The sequence below is a fragment of the Mastigoproctus giganteus genome, chromosome 7, assembly GCF_048544385.1.
Source record: "Mastigoproctus giganteus isolate SK-2022 chromosome 7, ASM4854438v1, whole genome shotgun sequence".
NCBI classification, from domain to species: Eukaryota; Metazoa; Arthropoda; class Arachnida; order Uropygi; family Thelyphonidae; genus Mastigoproctus; species Mastigoproctus giganteus.
This window is the reverse complement of record NC_143581.1, coordinates 66,770,971-66,790,126: the sequence shown is the minus strand read 5'-3', so window position 1 is coordinate 66,790,126 and position 19,156 is coordinate 66,770,971. Positions and strand designations below refer to the sequence as shown.

Sequence of the window (19,156 nt, the reverse complement as noted above, 5' to 3'; positions counted from 1 at the left end):
TGGGAGTCAATTTATTACATGAGAATGGATGGACAGAGAGAGACACAGATGGACACAGTGAAGCCAATAGGTACATTATGCATATATGCTAATACACCTAAAAAAAGTAGTTAGTAGTTTACTTATTCTTTACTCATGAGCAATATAGGGTAGTCATATTTTCTGAATTATGGCATTGATGAAGCAGTATGTGATGAATATAGGATTTTCAGAGAAGCCTGGACTAGTGAATACTAGTCCAGGCTTCTCTGATACAGATGTATATCTTTATCTTTATTTTTGATAAAGATGTATATCTTTATCAAAAGTAAACCTGTTTATTTTATCTGACAAAAAATGAAAGAATACAATATTAAGCATAATTATGAGACAGATGTCCAGATGACTAGATTACATGATCAATATTCAGGCAGCAAGCCACATGGGTGGTAAAATTTACTTTTGTAATAATAAACTTTCTGCAATAAAAGGGCACATTTTTAAATTTACAGGTAAGCATATATAACTCTGGGAATGGTTCTGATTATGATAAGGAACATAAAGGCAAAAATGATAATTATACTGGTGAACTTAGAAAAACTAAAACTTGCAACTTGAAACCTTTTTGATGGATGAACAAACATCTTCAAGAAATAATACGTTTGAAATCAATCAGGAGTGTGTGTGTGTGTAAACTATGTAGTGGATGAAAAAAGTGAAAAAACAAAAAAGACTTTTAGTGACTCTCAATACATGAAAAAATTATGCTAGCTTTTTTTGCACAGTGACTGAAGAAATTTCCAGATAAGGAGAAAACTCCTGAAGATATCAGCTTCTCTGCCCAAGCCTGCACAAGACACAGAGAAGAATTAGGAGTAAATTCATTTGAACAACTTAAGTTCAGGACAAAATAATTTGACTGTTATGAATTCATAAGGGATGGAAAGTAATATTGTAGATACTGTGGAATTGTTGATATTCATCTGTGGAATGATGCTGCCTTTATGGTTCATGAAGAATTAGCTAGTTTGTGCAGTTTTAAAAGCATCACTTGTGAAATTATTTTTAAATGCACTACAACCGGAAAAAACATGCTTCTTTGGAGTTGAGTCGGGGAAAGTTGAAAAATAACAAAACAGATGATGGGAAAAACATGAGAGGCGCTAACACTGATGTATTATATATTTCACATTAAAAATTAATGTACTGACCTGAAGGTAAATGTAAGCCATCCCATGTTACCAGCTTCCCTTCCTTGCCAAAAGTAGACTACACATTGATATCCATCTTCATGTTGTTCCTCCTCCTCTTCTGTTGCTTCCTCACCGTCTGGTAATTCTAAAGGAACCCAGTAGCGACACAGGAACACATAACAGTCATCGCTATAGAAGTGTCCTAAAGAAAAAAGAAAACTATGACACATCTCTAAAAATATTTATTTAAGCACAAGCAGCTTAAATTAATTATATTTAAGCACAAGCAGCATGAAAAATTATTAAATATCGGTATTTAAGCACACTTATTTATACATAAACCATGAAAAATATGTTATAAATAAAATGATAGTGTAAATTTTGATGGCCCGATGATGCTCTGAACTATTCGAAATTCCTTTTCCTAAAAGAAATGTAGAAAATAATCATCCTTGTGGTGTATAGTGTACACTGCTTGTCAAGTGGCACCCCAACTCCATGTAGTATACTGTGATGCAGTACAAACTCTGTAAAGGCCAGAAATAGTTAAGTTTTAGTGTAGTCTGCGTAGTATTGGGCTGTGTCGGTCTGTTGTTCCTCTGGCCATTTAGCTGCAGGACCCCTAGTGGGACCGCAAGTTGCCTGTCCTTCGCCCTGTGGAGGCAGACCATGTATAGTAGGGACTAAAGAAGTCTCTGACAAGGTTGAACTCTAGAGATCACCTGAGTTTGCTAGGGGGAGCCCCCCCCGAGTAAAAAAAAAAAGTGGAATTTTTTTTTTTTTGTTGTTGAAAAGGGAGAGTGGGGGTGATAGTGCAAGTATTGGGAAAAAGAGGGGTGAAGGTAAATGAGTTGGATGATAAGAAGACTTTCCATCTAGAAGCAGGAGGTTAAGGGATTAGCATTAGCATTAGTAGAGTCATTTGATGCAAGAAAGCAAGCTTATGCAGCACCAGCCAAAAAAAAAAAAAAAAAAAAAACCACTTCCACTTCACCCCTCTGTTCGTTCAAAATACCTGTCCAGCTGAGCCTTAAACTTATTTAGGCTATCAACTTCCACGACAAGGGATGGAAGTCTGTTCCACCAACCAACCGCTCGCTGGCTAAAGGCAAATTTCCGCACGTCTATCCTACATCTGTCTTTCCTCAATTTGAATTTATGCCCTCTCAGGTGATTATTCTGAGCGAGAGGAAGAATCCCATCAGCATTGAGCATGCTCAAACCATTCAAGGCTTTATACACCTCTATCAGATCACCTCACTGGTGCCTAGTCTCCAGACACTGTAATTTGCAAAACTTAAGCCTTTCTTCGTAAGAGCACCGCTTTGTTCCGTTCACCAATCTTGTTGCCCTTCTCTGTACTCGTTCCAGCAGCTCTACACCCTTCTTGAAATGAGGCCTCCAGACCTATATACAGTACTCTAGGTGTGGCCTGACCATTGCCTTATACAAGGGAATAATCACCTCCTTATTCCTGCTAGAAAAATTCCTATATATCATTGACAATACACCATGAGCTACTCTTGCACCTTTTTTCTGCACTGCTCAGAGAACTTCATATCTGCCTGCACAACCACCCTCAGGTCCCTTTCATTCTCTACCACTATCACTGTAGTACCACAGAGTCGATACGTTGCTCTGGGGTTGCTGTTTCCCATGTGTAGTACTTTACATTTGTCAATGTTAAACTTCATTTGCCACCTCTCAGCCCATCTGCTCAACCTTTCCAGATCCTGTTGCAGCAGCATAGTGTCAGTAGTGTCCTTGACAACCCTGCCTACCTTTGTATCGTCTGCAAACTTCGACATTAAGCTTGATATACCCTCATCAATATCATTTATGAATACAGAAAACAATGATGGACCCAACACTGAGCCCTGAGGGACTCCACTAATAACATTAGTCCAAGACGAGCAGTGTCCATTGATTACCACTCTCTGTCTTCTCCCCTTCAGCCACCCCTTTATCCACAGCAGCAATTTGTCTCCAATGCCACACTGCTCCAATTTGTGCAGCAGTCTTCCATGTGCAACAGTATCAAAAGCCTTTCTAAGATCCAAGTATATAATATCAAAGTTATTCCCTGCATCCAGTTCCTTTGTGACTGCATCATAGTATCCAATCAAACTGGTCAGGCAAGACTTCCCCTTAACAAAACCATGCTGTGTCCGAGCTATAGCTGAAGTCTTGTCTAAATGATCCTGCAGTGCTTCTTTAACTAGGGCCTCCATTAATTTTCCTGGAACAGAAGTTAAACTCACAGGTCAATAGTCTTCCATATGCAAAAGCTTTCCTGAAATCCAAATATATGATATCAAAATTATATTTTGCATTCAGTTCTTTTGTAACCACATCATAATATCCTATCAAATTTGTCAGACAAGACTTTCCCTTAACAAACCCATGCTGTGTCTGAATTATTGCTGCAGTCTTGTCTAGATGATCCTGCAATGCATCTTTAACCAGTGACTCCATTATTTTACCCGGAACAGAAGTTAAACTAACTGGTCTGTAATTACTCGTGTCACCCTTCGATCCCCCTTTGTGAACTGGGATACATTTGCACATCTCCAATCCGTAGAGACCTCCCCTGAGTCCAAGGATGCTCTCATAATTATGGCTAAGGGTTTGCTTAGTTGCTTTGCCACCTCCTTTAATATAACTGGATAGATCCCATCCACCCTAGGTGCCTTTTTTATGTTTAACTTCAACAATTTTTCCTCCACTTCGCTCTCAGTTATGTCAAAATCATTTAAGCACCCTGCTACAATTTGATAACCTTCTGCCATTTTCAAACCTTAATAACTCCTCATGTGTGAATATAGATGCAAAATACTCATTCAAGAGAGATATAAGACAGGACTGAGTTTTAGAAGGATTGAATTCAACTAAGTTGTCTTTGCCCCACTGGAGAATTACCTGGAGATCGGCATTTAGGAATTGGTGGCAGATATTTGAGAAGTTGAAGCTGATAGAGTAGGGTGAGGTTTCTCAAACTGGAAAGTGAAATGTAATGTGCTATCATCGGCAAAGCTATGGATAAGAATTCTGGTAAATGGAAGAAGGTCATTAATATACAAGAGGAAAAGAATGTGGAAAAGAACTGAACCTTGGGGGGACACCAGCATTAGTGCAGAAGTTAGAAGACAGAGATCCATCTATCATCACCCTCAGTAAGCAATCAGAAAGAAAATTGGATAACCAATTACAAAAAACAATTGCCAAACCATAAGATGGAAGCTTGTTTAGAAGACCTTTGTGCCAAACACGATCAAAAGCCTTTGAGATGTCAAGAGCAACTGCTTGTGTTTCACCCAACTTTTCCACTGAATTTGTCCATGAATGGGTAACGTAAGCCAGAATATCACCATTGGATTGACACTTACAACAGAATCCGTACTGGCAATTGTTGGTCAGTCGGAAGGTTTCCAGATAGTTTAAGAGTTGGCAGTTAATTGATTTCTCCATTACATTAGAAAGAGTAGAAGTAATTGCAATGATTTGTCACCCTTTTTAAGAACTGGCTGGATATGAGCAAATTTACAAGAAGAAGGAAAAACAACTTTGGAATAAGAAAGTTAAAAAAGCAGCAAAGAACAGGAGTAAGTTCAGAAGCACAGGTTTTGAGAACAAGTGGAGAAATAACATCACAACCTGAAGCTTTCTTAACATCAAGATTTGTCAAAATACTTCTGATATCCTTTTGACGGAAGAGCACAGGAGGCATTGAAAGAAGTATGTTGGGAATGGTGGGAGGTGTTTTACCAAAGATCATTAATACATGAGTTGGAAGAAAAATGAGATGCTTGCAGGTCAGCTTTATCCTTGGCTGAAGTGACAACAGAACCATCTGGTTTTGGCAGAAGTGGGAGCAGAGATGGACAAAAGTTGCAGCCAATAGCTTTAGCAAGAGACCAGAATGCTTGGCTATGATTAGGGAAAGAAGCAAGTTTTCTACTTTTAGCCTGTTCAAAATCTAGTTTGGACTGATTAATACCTGCTTTACAATTGTTGCAAGCTTTGATGTAGGCAAAAAATTAAACTGAAGAATTGGAAACAAGTCAATTACAATATACAACATCCTTCTCTTGAACAGCCTTAGCACATTTATTGGAAAACCAAGGTTTAGATAAAGGACGAGATTTTAAAGTGGAGTGTGGGATAAAGGATTCCATTCCTGCAAGAATAATTTCACTGACACGATCTGAGCAAACGTTGACATCAGAAGTTTTGAAACAGTAATCCGACCAAGGAAAAGAAGAAAAGAAATCTTGCAGGTCATCCCATTTTGCATTCTTGTAATGCCAAACAACACAAGGTTAGGAATAGCCATGAGATACAGGTTCCATTGGAGAAGAGACAATCACCAAGTTGTGATCTAAAGTGCCTGAAGGAACAGTTATTTCGACCGTGTACTTAGGAGGGTTGTTTGTGAGAAAAAGATCAAGCATGTTGGCTGTATGGTTAGGATTGTCCAGTATTCTGATAGATAAATGAACAATCTGTGCTAGGTCATTAGTAATTCCAAAAGCCTCAACATCTCAACCAGCTGGGTCTGTGTGACTAGAAAACTGAAGCCAGCTGGAGTTGTAAACATTAAAAAACAAACCAAAAATACTTATTTCCAAAAACATACAAAAGAAAATGGACATGGAAACATTCATCCAAATGGAGTTAAAAAAAAAAAGAAAAAAGTGACTCATTTCATATTTATACTATAGCGTCATCACAACAGTTTTCAGAGAGAGAGAGAGAGAGAGAGAGTGTACACACACACACACACACACACACTCTCTCTCTCTCTCTCTCTCTCTCTCTCTCTCTCTCTCTCTCTCGTGCACTTTGGTGATGTCATTAATCATGTCAGCCTTGAGAGTTTTTTTCTGGTTAGTAATGTACCCTAGTGAAGAACCCTGTAAGCAAGTTTGAATATACTACCAACTAAGCAGTGTTTTTTGTGTGAAAAGTCTTATAAATTGGCAATTTGTTATATGTAGCACGAGTTTTGGTTGTGCAGTAAACAGAAGATCAACAATTTTGAGGTTAGGATTGTGCGTTGCTGGCAGAGAGAGAAGTCCCTGAGATTACTTTAAAATATTACACACGCAAAAGAAGTGATTATTCACAGCCCAAGAAAATCTGAAATTATTGTTGCAATAGCTGTGTTTAAACAAGCATCCACTTTAAATACTGCTTGATAAGACACCTGTTTCTTTCAAAATACAGAGAAAATGATTCAACGATCCCTGATGGATCTGACAAAGAAAGGCAATTCACTTTGTGATTCAATCCATAATATCTGAAAAACAATGCAACAATTATTCACCATATAAGATTCAGCAACTAAGTTAACTTTCATTTAAGAAGCTATATCAATAAACAAAATGTATACATATGGGTCAGTCAGAATCCCCAAAAAAGTCAAAGAAAAGCCTTTACATCATGAAAATATATGGTGCAGTGTGCAATTTCATGGAACTGATGGGCTAGTCTTGCTCAAGACAGTGTAAGCCCATATATGGCAAATGCAATTCTTTATTTCCTGAAGGAGGATTTTAACTTTTTCATGAGTACACACGCGTGTGCATGTAGAGTGTAGTAAAAAAGTAATGAGACTGAATTTAAAAAAATATAGCTATTGCAAGTATTTTTCTAAGAAAGAGCAATAGTGAAGTTGGCCTTAAGTTGCTTTTATGTATGGATGTTCTTTGTGCATCGGGCTTAATGTCTAAATTTGCAGATGATACAACAGGTTGGCAGGGTGGTTAATGATAGTAATTAGGTTATGATGCTACAATTAGATTTAGAAAAAATTAGGCAGATGGGCCGAGAAGTAGCAGTAGAAGCTTAACATTGAGAAATGCAGGATACTGCATATGGGTTACAGTAATCCCAAATAAACATGCAAATTATATGATACTCAGGTAATACTTGAGAATGAAAAAGAACTAGGGATAAATATGCAGTCAGATATGTAGTTCTCTGAGCAGTGCAGACAGGCTGCCAGGACAGCTCAAGGGGTTTAGTCAAGGATATATTGGAATTTTGCTAGCAGGAATAAGGAGACAATTGTACCATTATAAATGGTACAATATGAAGATGATACACATCTATTCTATCAGATCCACATCCTTCCTAAAATGTACCTGCCAGACCTCTATGCGAAGCTGAAGATGATACACATCTTCAGTTTAGCATAGAGGTCTGGCAGGTACATTTTAGGAAGGATGTGGATCTGATGGAATAGATGTAGAGAAGAGCAATGATATTAGTGAGGGAACAAAAGGGTGCTCTTACCACAAAAGGCTTCAGTTCTGCAAACTGTGGCATCTGGAGATCAGGCACCTGCAAGGAGATTTGATTGAGGTGTTGAACAAAGGGTGCTCTTATGAAGAAAGGCTTAAGTTTTGCAAATTACAGTGTCTGGAGGCTAGGCACCAGCGGGGTGATCTGATAGAGGTGTATAAAGCCTTGAATGGTTTGAGCATGCTCAATGCTGATGGGATTCTTCCTCTTGCTCAGAATAATCACCTGAGAGAGCATAAATTCAAATTGAGGAAAGACAGATGTAGGATAGATGTGCGGAAATTTGCCTTTAGCCAGTGGGTGGTTGGTTGGTGGAAGAGACTTCGATCCCTTGTCGTGGAAGTTGATAGCCTAAATAAGTTTAAGGCTCAGCTGGACAGGTATTTCGAACGAACAGAGGGGTGAAGTGGAAGTGGTTATTTTTTATTTATTTTTATTTATTTATTTATTTGTTTTGGCTGATGCTGCATAAGCTTGCTTTCTTGCATCAAATGCCTCTACTAATGCTAATGCTATTTACAAAAGGCTTAAAATGGATTGAGTAAGCTCAATGCTGTCCTCCTTCTTGCTCAGACTATGCACACGAGGGGGCAAATTCAAATTGAGGAAGGATAGTTGTATAGGAGATATGTTGAAATTTACCTTCAACCAACAGGTAGCTGATTGAACAAATTTCCATCTTGTGTAGATGTAGGTTTCATCTGGGTAGTTCGAATAAACTCAAGAACTAGACATGCTTTTAGAGAAAATAGACAGGAGATATGGGAAGTATTTTTTTCCCTTTTGGTTGATGCTATATAGGCTTGCTTTCTTGCATTGTTTGCCAGTACTAACACTAATACTAATGTATTATGGAAGTTCCAGTACTAACACTAGTACTAATATATTATAGTATGTATAATGTAATTGAAGGCCGCCGTAGCCTAGTGGTCAGGCGCGCGGGCATAAGTACATGTGCCTTGAGTGACCGGGATTCAAACCCGTGACTGCTGAATATGGTGCTGTTTCTTGTATTCTGTCTATCTTGTGAACTCCTCTGACCGTTTGGTCGTCCTGAAGTATAAACAGAAAATTTATTTATTTATTTATCTATTTAGGAAGGATAGAGAAGATAGAAGGGGTGGTGGGGTCATGATTCTTATCAAAAGCAGCCTGACTGCAACGAAAGCCTTCCCGGATTCAAATGTTTCACATGCTAATATAGAATCTGTATGGTGTGAGATAGGTGGAAGCAAAGGTATAATGAGAGTGGGAGTAATCTACAGGACAGGTGATTATGAAGATTATGATGAGAGCCTCTATATGCAAATGGAATGGGCAAAGTAAGCATGAATGTCTTATTATGGGTGATTTTAATTTGCATCTAATTGACTGGAGCAAATGGGAGGGGAACTCCACATGGGGGACAAAATTTTTAAATTAACTAGATGATTACTATTTGTATCAACATGTCAAGGAAAGTACTAGGGAAAACAATACTCTAGACTTCATCATCACCCATGACCAGATGACATAATAGGGCTGACAGTACAGGAACAGTAGCACAAAGTGTTCATGAAGTTCTATGGTGGACTATGAAGAGAGAGGTAGCAGTAGTTAAAGTCAAAGGAATGGGTTATAACTTCAGGAAAGGAAATTACGACAGCTTAAGGTGCTACATAGCTTCTACTATTAACTGGGTAATATCTCACAGACAGCGAATACAACTGAACTATGGTATACCTTTAAAACAGTAATCACAGAAGCCTTGAATGTGCATATACAATTAAAAAAATACTCCACAAGGAGGATTCCAAGTTGGATGAATAATGAAGTTGCCAAATTACTTGAGCAGAAAAAGATGGCATGGGAAAGTTACAGAGCAATAAAAAGTAGAGAAGCCTATAATACCTACAAATTGATCTGTAATAGTGCCACAGAAAAGGTTAGGCTGGCAAAGGCAGATTATGAGAAAATCGCTGGCAAAGAGGGGGGGGATTACTTGAGCAGAAAAAGATGGCATGGGAAAGTTACAGAGCAATAAAAAGTACAGAAGCCTACAAATAAAAAGTACAGAATACCTACAAATTGATCTGTAATAGTGCCACAGAAAAGGTTAGGCTGGCAAAGGCAGATTATGATAAAATCGCTGGCGAAGAGGGGGGAATAAGGAATTCTTCACATATATAAATGCAAAGAAGAGAAGAACAAACCAGATTGGACCCTTATGTAATGAATGTGGGATAGTATTAGATACCCCAGCTGAAGTTGCAGATGAACTCAACAGTTACTTTGCATTGATATTTACAGAAGAAAAACCCTTTACGTCAATGAGAAATTATGGGAGTGAAGTTGAAAAAAATGTAATTAATGATGTTGAAATTTCACATGTTTATTTAATTAATAAAAAATAACTTTTGGGCCTACAGGCTCCTGGGGTTGATGGCATATACCCTATGATCGTAAAGGAGGCGACAAGTGAGTGCATTGAACCATTGAGGCTAATTATGCGAGCATCACTGGATTCGGGAGTGATTCCATTGGATTGGAAAGTGCCAACATGTCTCTAATACATAACGGCGGTTCTAAGAGTGAAGTGGGAAATTACCGGCCGGTTAGTCTAACTTCAGTATTAGGGAAAATCATGGAGACAATGATCAAAGTTGGAATTCAGGATCATTTAGATATAAATGGAATTCTGAAGGATACTCAGCATGGTTTTGTAGAGGGAAAATCATGTTTAACTAATCTGGTTAGCTCTTTTGACAAGATTACTCAAGAGCTGGACTTTGGGAATAATTTTGACATTGTTTATTTGGATTTCAGCAAAACATCTGACTCAGTCCCACATGAGTGGTTACTTTATAAGCTGGAACAGGTTGGAATCACAGGGAAAATCCTTAGTTGGATAGCTGGATGGCTTCAGGGCAGGAAGCAAAGGGTCGTGATAAATGGTTATTCCTCAGATTGGGTTAATGTAAGAAGTGCGGTTCCCCAAGAATCAGTATTAGGACCACTGTTGTTTTTGATTTTCATAAATGACATCGATGAAGGGATACAGGGTGTGTTGTCTAAATTTACAGATGATGTAAAGATTGGTAGAGTAGACATTCCTGAAGTCTATCTAGGTCATTCTTCAGAATGACCTAGATAGACTTCAGGGATGGTCAGAAAAATGGCTGCTATGCTTTAATCCAGCAAAGTGTATTGCACCTGGGGAACAGTAACTCCAAAATAACTTATACACTTGGAGGAGTTGAACTAAAGCCAGTAGTGGAGGAAAGGGACTTGGGTGTTATGATATGGTCAGGCTTTAAGTTCTCTGAGCATTGTAGACAGGTTGCAAGGAAGGCCCACAGTGTCCTATCGATGATGTATCAAACAATTGCTAGTAGAGATAAGGACGTCATAATCCCATTGTATAAGGCTATTGTTAGACCACACTTGGAATACCGTGTTCAGGTATGGAGACCGCACCTAAAGAAAGACATTGTTCTTCTTGAAAGGATCCAGAGACGGGTGATTAGCCTGGTGAGATTGGAAAAAGGGCATCCATATGAGGAAAGATTTCAAATGTGTGGGTTGCAGAGCTTGGAAACTAGGCACCTCAGAGGAGACTTGATTAAAGTGTTTAAGGCTCTGAGAGGCATAAGCAAAATGAATGAGGTCGAAATTTTCACGGTTATAAATGATTCTAGAACTTAGGGGCCATAATTTCAAGTTACGGGGGGTGATGTCTAGACTGGATTGCAGGAAGTTTTATTTTAGCCAGCGAGTTATAAAATTACTGGAATAAGTTACCTACATGGGTGGTAGAGGCTGACAGTTTGGGGAAATTCAAAAGTCAGCTGGATAATTACCTGCAGGAGGAGGGAAACACTTAGGTTGTCCATTTCCTTTTCTCTTATTTATTAATTATTATTATTTTTTAAAATTTTTTTCTTCTTATTATTTTATTTTATTATTATTATTTTCTTTTGTTATTTTATTATTATTGTTATTATTATTTATTTTTATTTTTTGGCTGGTGCAGCGTAAGCCATAGGCTTCCTTGCACCATGTGGCTAATACTAATACTAATACTAATTATATTTAAACAAGGAGCACATGTAATTTCATGTTTAAATTGCATAAACAAATGTTTTGGTTATATATATATATATATATATATGAGTTAAGTTAATAATGGTAAGAGTTTTTTAAAGGTAATATATGATATACTAGCTTATCAGGTAAACCATAAACCATGGCGGGTACCCAACGTGACCTGGAAAAAATCAATCTATGCCATGACATAAGCCATAAATTATAAACATATATAAAAATACCATTAAAATGTTAGTTATGGCAATAAGATACATTGCAAGGGACTTTTTCGAGGGCTAACCCTTACAATGTATCAACCATAATTAACGAGCTATCCGTTTCTGTAGTCATCGTCCAGCATAACTATGTCCTAATATACGTAAAATAGTATTAAGTTAGAGCCAAAAGTATAAATTTTGTAGTAGTTAGAGCCAAAAGTATAAAATTTGTAGTAAGTTAGAGCCAAATGGTAGTAATAAAATTAGTTAATTAATCCCAAATTTAGCAGTAAACTGGCAAGATGACTGTTAGCCCGACGGATAGCCAAAATTTTAATGTATATTATTGCCAAAATGTATATTATTGCCATAACTAACATTTTAATGGTATTTTTATATATGTTTATAATTTATGGCTTATGTCATGGCATAGATTGATTTTTTCCAGGTCACGTTGGGTACCCGCCATGGTTTATGGTTTACCTGATAAGCTAGTATATCATATTTTACCTTTAAAAAACTCTTACCATTATTAACTTAACTCATATTCATACAGACCGATGTAATGTTTAATCGTCCTAGATGGCATTAATTGGTTATGTGACTACTTAATATTTATTATAACATTTAATATTTGCTTTGTTATACTTGGAAATACAAAGGGGATTACCTGAGTTGTGACTCGTCTACCAGGAATTTTCCTACATAGCTAGACATATACATCCGTTAACACTTCTTAGTATTATATACAGTCTGTAATGTTGGCCTCTCAGACAGCCTTTTTCCCTGTTTGGGTCTTCTGACATTTACTGGAGAATTTTATATGTATGCGCACATCTTATATTTATACGATCATGAGTTTCTACACAAATAAAAATAACATAATGCTACATCGGTCGCGTAGAATAAACTGTACCGCAGATATCACTGGGGCTCTGGGTGATCCGACAAGTTCTTCTACTAGCCATTCAGCATCTAATGCTGCTGTCCAATTGAATCTATTCAGTGCCAATGCTGAGGCTCCTACTAACATAGCATGCTATCCTAATGATCTTACCGAGATAGCAAATAATAATGTGGCGCTTACCGATATTGCCTGCGATTCTCCCGATACTACAGACGTAGTAACTTGCAATAAACATAATAGCAGCTATCTAAAATTTAATAGTTGTAACAATACACTTTGTCAGACCTGTCCTAACATGAGCAAGTATCATATTACTAATAACCTCGACGATCCAGTTTTTTGCCATGCCAGTGGGGTGGTGTACCTCATTAATTGCAACTTATGTGAAGCTAAATACATAGGACAAACTGGAGGGGAGCTACACATTAGAATTAACGTGCATAGATCCCACATTAAAAACTTCGTTAATATTAAAGACATCGAACTACAGCACTTTCAACTACACAGCTTTAGCAATACTTCTATTACTATATTAGCTATTGAAAGTAACCACAATACCAGGCTAGAATCCGAAAATATCAATATATTAAAATATAAAACACTGTATCCTTATGGTCTTAATAATAAATTTAATGGAAATTGCTACACTAGCAATACTATGAACGATACTTGTATATATAGCCTGTTTCAAATAGTGAAAAGACCCAAATCTAACAGAATAACCAAAACATACAATAAAAAAGCCCGCACACCAAATATATTTTTTTTTTTTTTTTTGATTTGGTAGTTGTTGGCGCATCGGCTTCTGTGGCCATATTGCACCTCCCAAGGTTTTTGCTGTACTTTGATCCAAGCCCGAGGCGGGAATCGAACCCGCGACCTTTGGGTTGCCGGGCAGGTACTTTACCCACTCGGCTAGCCCGGTCGGCACACCAAATATAACTGACGATTTTAATGACATGTTAATGTATTGGGACAAACCAATTATACATGTCAAACAGATTCATGATTTTATATTCGGGTTGAAACATAGTAAAATCCGAGCCCTTGACACCATCAACTCTAACTATAGACATAATAACTTACAACTTAACCTCCTGATTAAAGACATAATTAAATTTATTTTTAGTAATAAAAAAACTAAGGTTACATATGAATATATCAACATTAAATTCAGCCACGCATTATTCGATTATGTCTGCCTAGATAAAATCATTAACGTACATATAAGTGATTTACCTATTACCAATGCACTGTTACGTACCAGATTCAGCTATAATAAACCGTTTGGACTTTTGGTCTGTAACTATAAAAAAGCAGCTACTAACCTCATCAATAGTGATATTGAGGCGGATTGCTATTGCCATTTACCGCAATATCAGACATATGTGGACGCACACCATAAACACATTATCACTGGAGATTTGAGCATTATAGACTATCCTGAGCTACGTGAGATTCTATCATTTGGTTTTAAATTTCGACCAAATACCGATATTAATACCTATGCCATCATTAAACAACTACATTCAGATATAATGAAGTTCTGCCTAAAGTTATCCTACAAATATAACATATCCTTGGAAGCCTTCCACAAGTGGCTTACACTCACCTTTCAGGCCATCAAGAAACAGATAAAGTCCGCAAGCAAGAAACTACCACCTACTAAGAATTTTAATATAGATGCAATTAAGCGTGAGCTTAAACTGATACAAAATAAGTTTATAATTACTACTATTGATAAAGCCTCTAATAACTACAGCATCATATGTAAAAAATTTTACACTACAGCATTACTAAATGAACTTAACAATAGTAGCACATACAAAATAGTAACGGATAAACGTAACGCTATTACTAAGAAAATACGTGCTTGGCATAAAAAATTAAAACTTACCAACCATACAACTACATACCCATACATATACTGTATACCTAAGTTTCATAAAAATCCAACAGGTTTTAGATTTATAACTTCATGTAGGGATAGCTACGCTAAGATTCCGCATCGCAAACTAGTTAATTTACTTCAAATTATTTTTGATAGCATAGGTCATTCAAATATTATTCTCAATAATAGACCGGTATTGAATTACATCAATAGCAACACAGGCATCAATACGATAGAACATATCAATACGTTCGACTTTAATAACTTGTTTACTAGCATCCCACATAACAGCCTAAAAACTGTGTTCGGCCATTATTATGATAAATACAAAAATATCTTACCCTGTGAGAAACACTACTGGGATGACCTTTTCAACCTTTGCATCTTCAATAACTATATATTTAATGGCAGTAATCTTTTTAGGCAACATACAGGTATACCGATGGGCGCATGTAGCTCATGCATTGTGGCAAATTTATACCTACACCACTTCGAATATAATTTTAAACAAAATATGGTTCTATACAGATATATTGACGATTTGATAGTTTTTAATATGCCTGACTTCCATACGGAAGCAATCAAATATTATCCGCCTGAATTAACATTAGAATGCACCAACACTAGTAATTCCAAATCTGCTACCTTCCTTGACTTGGATATAAGGATAGATAACAATACTGTACACACTAAACTGTATGATAAACGCAAAAATTTTCATTTTAATACTATTGACCTCACTAACTGGAACTCGAATATCTCAAAAAGGATACATCGCAATACCCTAATCGCGCAAAGCATCAGAAGAATACACATATGTAACCAGACAGATTATATTATAGATACACTCATTGAATTCAGATCCAAGCTTTTAGAAAATTACTTCCCACACCACATAATTATAAGATATATGTACAGAGCTATATTGATAGCAAACAACAAGGGGAATTATAACCTTAACGCACAGAGTATTATAGATAAAGTCCTAAACAGGCGCTAATATAACATAGCCTTTGTAAAATTTTCGTAGGTGTTTCTTTGGCTTAGATAAATTTCGTTGGATATGTAATTATGTAAATAGTAGGCACTGCCCATGGAGTAAGTTACATATAGCTTACTCGCATTAAAAACTTGTACCTATATTTGCTCCATGGGTAGGAACTTATTCTGTAAACTTCTATTATTACTTCGAGAGAGATACTTATTTGACGGCTTTTCTATGTGTAATACTATACAGTATATTAAATAACAGCAGAGGGCGCTGTATGTAATTATACTTATTTTATCACTTAACTATTACATTTCCTAGGGGGGGGCTGCGATCGGTAGTTATATATGCTACACGCGCCAATACATGTGGTTTTCTAGTACCTTGGCCATACGGTGGTAAGCATTCTAATTTTAATCTTAAATCATTCTAACCAGGATACCTTACTATAAGGTTACATCCTATGTTAATTATTTTGCTTTTTCTTTGCTGTTTAACTTTCACTTTCTTATCCCTATCTTTTCATACCTCATGAACTATTAGAGTATTCGAGGGGGATTGAGGTACTATATCTATTCTTATACCTTTTTCCGTTCGCCTTTGTTAGCTATAGCTCACACTGTTATTATTTTTATTATTTTTGATTAGACTACCGTGGCAGCATTTACTATCAACTACGCACATATGCCTAACAATAATTATAGCTCTTTCTATAATTTTAATTTAATTTAAAATTTTGGCTATCCGTCGGGCTAACAGTCATCTTGCCAGTTTACTGCTAAATTTGGGATTAATTAACAAATTTTATTACTACCATTTGTCTCTAACTTACTACAAATTTTATATTTTTGGCTCTAACTACTACAAAATTTATACTTTTGGCTCTAACTTAATACTATTTTACGTATATTAGGACATAGTTATGCTGAACGATGACTACAGAAACGGATAGCTCGTTAATTATGGTTGATACATTGTAAGGGTTAGCCCTCGAAAAAGTCCCTTGCAATGTATCTTATTGCCATAACTAACATTTTAATGGTATTTTTATATATGTTTATAATTTATGGCTTATGTCATGGCATAGATTGATTTTTTCCAGGTCACGTTGGGTACCCGCCATGGTTTATAGTTTACCTGATAAGCTAGTATATCATATTTTACCTTTAAAAAACTCTTACCATTATTAACTTAACTCATATTCATACAGACCGATGTAATGTTTAATCGTCCTAGATGGCATTAATTGGTTATGTGACTACTTAATATTTATTATAACATTTAATATTTGCTTTGTTATACTTGGATATATATATATATATATATATATATAAAATATAATACCAAAGAGTTAGAACCAGATGAACTGCCATCTTTATTTTTATCTGTCATATTTATTACAATATACATATGCAGTAAAATCTCGTTAATACAAACTTGGTTTATACAAACTACTCGTTTATATGAAGCAGATATCATTCCCCTGCGAAAGGATAGGCTTTTCTATGTAAATATATTTGTTTTATTACAAAATTCGGTTAATATGTATTACAAAGTTCTTTTACCCTATGAGAAATAAATATTTTTATTTTGTGTTTAATACAAATCTTGGCAGAGCGATCCGATTATTGCCCCCGGCCACCTGGCTTCCTACTTCCCGAAGGATGGCACCGACTTGTTAGAAATTAGTTTTGTGTAAACAAAAGCAGTTTATGGTAGCTAAAATGTCAAGTGCTCTCTAAAAAACATCTTTCTGAAGGATGAATTGTTGAATTAACAAAAGAATAAAAAGTTTTTCTAAGTTGTTTACATGCACTCCCTTGCTCTCCAAGGGAATAAGATCAGTTGCAATTGTTATCCCAGTTCAAAGAGTCTTTTGCTATTGTATACAGCAATCTAATTTTTGTGCCATTTTATCTGAGCTGATGTCTTTTTTGGAAATTGTGTCTTTAAATTAATTTAAAATTTGTTTAAATTAAATCTTATCTAGCAGTGTTATGGCGACAAAACGTAGATGGATAGAATTAAGCCTGGAAATTAAACTAAAAATTATACAAGAGGCTGATAGGATGGAAAGAAGCAAAATGGACACTGCAAAGGAATACAACATCCCTTTACCTACTTTATCTACAATACTGAAAAACCATAAAAAGCTTGAAGTGCGTGACACTGGAGTGCGGGACACAGCGATGAAAACTAATTCGTGATGCAAAACATGAGGAGCTTAAAACAAAACTTTTCGAGTAGTACCAACATATGCGTGCATCTAATTTGCCAATATCAGGTCTGATTTTGCAAGAAAGGCAAATTATCTGGCCCAGCAACATGGGATTAACGACTTCAAATGCAGAAATGTCTGACTCCAAAGATTTAAAGATAGGAATAACCTGGTTTTGTGAAATGTTTGTGGTGAGTCTGAATTAGTTGACAAAGAAAAGGCTACAGACTGGTTATGTTCTGTACGGTCCATCTTTGAAAAATATGAGGCAAAGGATATTTTTAATCTCGACGAGACAGGTTTATTTTCTAATTTGCTGCCAAACAAAACATTTACTGTTCGAGGAGAGTCTTGTCATGGTGGAAAATTAAGTAAACAAAGCCTCACTGTTCTGTTATGCTGCAATTCAGATGGCAGTACAAAACTATGCCCCCTTGTGACTGGTAAGTTTTCCAAGGCAAGATGTTTTAAAGCAGTTAACCAACTTTCTTGTGCTTATGAGGCCAACAGAAGTGCTTTGCTTACGGTCAAAATTTTTCAGTCTTGGTTATCAAAATTGGACAGAAGAATGGCTTCAGAAAAAAGGAACATTTTGATGATTCTAGACCGTCGTACAGCACATTCTGCCAAGACACCTAAGTTGACAAATATACGGCTGTTGTTTTAACCTCCCAATACCACCAGTTTAATGCAACCACTGGATCAAGATATTATTTATAACCTCAAGAGAGCATATAGATTTGGCCTGATAAGGTACTTGATCCACAACATAGGAGGAGGGAACAATTTGCAGCCAAATTGGAATGTCTTGGATGCTATCCATAATCTTGTTATTGTTTGGGAAAGTACATCAAGCGTAACAATCAACTGCTTCAGAAAGAGTGGCTTTGGAGAGAGAACATCATTGAAAAACATGGTCCAGAAGACTAATGTGATAGTAACAGTGAGGAATGGAGGAATTTGAAAGAGCATATGGATTTTGTTGGCGAATTTGAAGATTTTGTGAAGGTGGATGATGAAGTTGCTACCACTGCAACACCAATGCCAGAAGAGCTGCTTGGTACCAAACAAAATGATCATGTTTTTGTTACCAGCAACAGCGAAAGTGAAGAAGCGCACACACTGCCATCTAAAAAAGATGCCCAAAATGCCTTGAACATAATAGAAAATGTGTTGGCCTGCAGTAATGTTGATAAAGAAACAACTATTGCATTTCATAACGTCTGTGCTGTAGTTAAAAATGCATACGCATATAGGACAAAAACTGTGCAAACAACATTGGGTTCTTTCTTTAAATTAGATTAATTTATGAAAAAGTTAATGGCTTGTATGTCTCCTTTTATATTAAGATTGTAATTCTTTTTACTGTGATACTAAAATATTGTATATAT

The 19,156-nt window shown here is 36.4% G+C and overlaps 1 protein-coding gene across 4 annotated transcripts in view; it reads right to left on the bottom strand.

Moving 5' to 3' along the window:
• Positions 1–19,156, bottom strand: part of fliI (FLII actin remodeling protein) — a 436,796-nt gene that overhangs the window by 81,787 nt on the left and 335,853 nt on the right. For all 4 annotated transcript variants that reach the window (XM_090376949.1, XM_090376950.1, XM_090376948.1 and 1 more), the window contains one exon: positions 1,191–1,374. In XM_090376949.1, the coding sequence (XP_090233075.1) occupies positions 1,191–1,374 (184 nt within the window). The remainder of the gene's footprint in view (positions 1–1,190; positions 1,375–19,156) is intronic.